The following is a 3,493-nucleotide window of genomic DNA, read 5'->3' as shown; positions in this document are numbered from 1 at the left end:
ACTTGCCAGTCAGAAGGTCGGCACTTCGAATCCCCATGACGGGGTGAGCTCCCGTTGCTCGGTCCCTGCTCCTGCCAACCTAGCAGTTCGAAAGCACTCAAAGTGCAAGTAGATAAATAGGTACCACTCCGGTGGGAAGGTAAATGGTGTTTCCGTGCGCTGCTCTGGATCACCAGAAGCGGCTTAGTCATGCTGGCCACATGACCCAGAAGCTGTACGCCGGCTCCCTTGGCCAATAAAGCGAGATGAGCGCCGCAACCCCAGAGTCGGCCATGGCTGGACCTAATGGTAAGGGGTCGCTTTACCTTTACCTATTTCCAATTCTGTTGTCTTACCTGTCCTCTCTCTATCCTCCATCTTTATGCAAATGAAAAATTCAATATTCCATACCTTTCTGGAATACATTTCTCCTCTTTTTATGGCTAGGTGCTGCCCCTTGCCTTGTGTAATGATCACTGCCAGCCAGGCTACAGCAGAAAAAATAAGGAGGGATTGCCATTTTGTTGCTATGATTGTGCGTCATGTCCAAATGGGATGGTTTCGAATCAAACGGGTAGGAGACATCACCTGCTATTTTGTATAATGCTTCCTGATGTCTATTTCAACTGTTTCCCTCTATTAGTAGTTCAGTGCTCCTAAACAGAAGAGCAGCTGCACTGATATCTGGAAGAAACAAGAGACAGTTGGGGAAACTAAATCCAGAACTTTTACAAAGGAGATCTCTGGAAATAGGTGTGGAATATGTCTGGTGTTCTCTGCCTGCTTCTCATATACTACATTGTTAGGAGTGGATAGTTTTAGTTGTGTGAGCCAGAAAAAAGCATGAATGATCTCCTTACCCAGAACTGTCCTCAGCCCAGCCTCTGAGCCCAAAGTGGCTGTTCTCAAGAAGCCTCCATCACCATGAAGATCTCTCTGGGTGTGACCAACTTTAGCTAAGGGCACAATTAAAGGCCATGTTTCTGATCATTAACTGCAGATGAAAGACAGAGTAGAACCTATTGCGGTTTATGCACAATGACAGGAGATTGTACAAACAGTTTTCAATATTCACTTATCTCTGACACTTATTCCAACTAATTAATGTCTTATTTGTTGGAACTCTTATATCACTCATTTCAATTTTATTTTTTTCAGATAAGGATTATTGTTTCCAATGCCAAGATGATCAATTTCCAAACAAGGACAGAGATCAATGCATCCCCAAACGCCAACATTTTCTTTCCTACGCAGAACCTTTAGGGTTCGTTTTAGCTTCCTTAGCCCTGGTCTTTTCTCTGCTCACAGCTTTGATACTTGGCGTCTTCTCTAGGAATGGGGACACTCCCATTGTCAAAGCCAACAACCGGGACCTCACCTACACTCTGCTCATTTCCCTCTTGCTCTGCTTCCTCTGCTCCTTGCTCTTCATTGGCCAGCCTCACCCAGTGAGCTGCTCTTTACGACAAGCTGCTTTTGGCATCATCTTCTCCATTGCTGTGTCTTGTGTCTTGGCCAAAACCATCACGGTGGTTCTGGCTTTCATGGCCACCAAACCAGGATCCAGGATGAGGAAATGGGTGGGGAAATCTCTCACAAACTCAGTTCTTCTTGCTTGCTGCTCCGTTCAAACCAGCATTTGTGCTGCTTGGCTCTGTACGGCTCCTCCATTCCCAGATGTGGACATGAACTCTCTGATGGAGGAAATCATTGTGGAATGCAACGAAGGTTCTGTCGCGATGTTTTATTCTGTCCTGGGTTATCTGGGATTCCTGGCCATGGTCAGCTTCACTATGGCTTTCCTGGCCAAGAGGTTGCCGGACAGTTTCAACGAAGCCAAGTTCATCACCTTCAGCATGTTGGTGTTCTGCAGCGTTTGGCTGTCCTTTGTTCCCTCTTATCTGAGCACCAAAGGAAAGCAGATGGTGGCTGTGGAGGTCTTTTGCATCTTGGCCTCCAGCGCAGGTTTGCTGGGTTGTATCTTTGCCCCCAAATTGTACATACTTCTTCTGAGGCATGACTTGAACAGCAGAGACCACTTAATTCTGAGGAGCAAATAGGAATCAACTTGTGTTGATGGTTTTAATTTTTGCATTGTTTGCTGGCATTTATTGGAATAAAGCCAGACAAAGTCATTCCTTATATTTCTCAGTTGGGAGAGGAAATATGGCAGTTTTCATGGTAGTGCCCCAATAACCCTACTACTCTCGACTGCACCTAGTACCTGTGACTATAAGTGCACACTTTGTAAACTGGATCTGTGAATAGCCCAGAGACATCCTGTGATGGTCTGAGGAGACTGGCCTGCCTTGCATCGCATTGAGAAAATGATGGCTGCTGTCATGGATCTATAGCACCATGGTTCAATGTAATGAATGGCTGTAGAATAATCCAGAAATCATCTGATCTGTCAGTCGCTATACTTATGAATAGCAGTAAGATAATGTAAGATAACATTATTTTATGAAGCAGTCCTAAAGATAATAGTTATCCACATGGTTGAAATTTGTGGGGAAATCAGTGTGAAACATGTAACTGCTGCTGAGACTATACTTTATGTCAGTGTTTCCCAACCGGTGTTCCGCAGCACACTAGTGTGCCGTGAGACATCAGCTGGTGTGCCGTGGGAGGAAGGCGGGTGAGTCGGGCGGTGAGAGGCGGCGGCGGCGGCGAGGATCCGCGTCGAGCCGGGGGCGGCTCCGCGGTGGTGGTGCCGAGCGGCGGGGCAGCGCGCGCAAAAGGGAGGATCCCTTCCTGCGGACACACTCTCTACCGAGACTCAGAGAAATCAACCTCCGGGAGAACGGGTCGCCTCCGTTCTGCCTTCAGCAGCCCATCTCTGCCTCCCAACCGTCTAACACTTGGTTACTCCTTCCGAGTTTAGCTCGCCGCCGCGCCGCGTTCCTCCTCTCCTTTCCCCGCCGCCGCCTCAGCTGCCCTCGCTCTGCTGCCTCCTCCCACCCCGGCAAGGGGGAGGGAAAAAACTTTCGCTTTTGTGCGTCCCTCCCGGCGTGACGCTGCGCGCTGACGTCACGGGGCGGGGCTTTAATGGTGGTGTGCCGCGAGATTTTTTTCCGGCTAACAGGTGTGCCGTTGCCCAAAAACGTTTGGGAAACACTGCTTTATGTATTTATATGAAAACTATATTATACATACAGTATATCTATTCATATGTAATCAAGGAAGGCTGCTAATAATAATAATAATAATAATAATAATAATAATAATAATAATAATAATAATAATAATTTATTATTTATACCCCACCCATCTGGCTGGGTTTCCCCAGCCACTCTGGGTGGCTTCCAAATGAATATTAAAATACTGTGATACATCAAACATTAAAAGCTTCCCTTATCAGAGTATGTTGCTGAAAAAGCCTGTATAACATGGCAGAACAGTATGAACATTACATGAAGATACACAACCACATCCAGCTTGCTTCAGAATATGAATTTGTCACATTTCCAAGTGGGACTTCAAAACAATTTTTTGATATTTATTTCCCGCTGGT

At 46.4% G+C, this 3,493-nt stretch overlaps 1 protein-coding gene across 1 annotated transcript; it reads left to right on the top strand.

The window, feature by feature from the left end:
* Nucleotides 1-1,017: 1,017 nt before the first annotated feature.
* On the top strand, nucleotides 1,018-2,087 carry LOC308575550 (vomeronasal type-2 receptor 26-like; the record flags this gene model as incomplete). Its single annotated transcript, XM_081174308.1, has 2 exons — nucleotides 1,018-1,030; nucleotides 1,138-2,087. The coding sequence occupies 2 exons, from the start codon at nucleotides 1,018-1,020 to the stop codon at nucleotides 2,037-2,039; spliced, it is 915 nt and encodes a 304-aa protein (XP_081030434.1). The 3' UTR covers nucleotides 2,040-2,087.
* Between the last annotated feature and the right edge of the window lie 1,406 nt (nucleotides 2,088-3,493).

The sequence above is a fragment of the Podarcis bocagei genome (assembly GCF_964188305.1).
Source record: "Podarcis bocagei genome assembly, chromosome: 16".
Lineage (NCBI taxonomy): Eukaryota > Metazoa > Chordata > Lepidosauria > Squamata > Lacertidae > Podarcis > Podarcis bocagei.
The sequence above is the reverse complement of the archived record's forward strand: the minus strand, read 5'-3'. Positions and strand labels throughout refer to the sequence as shown.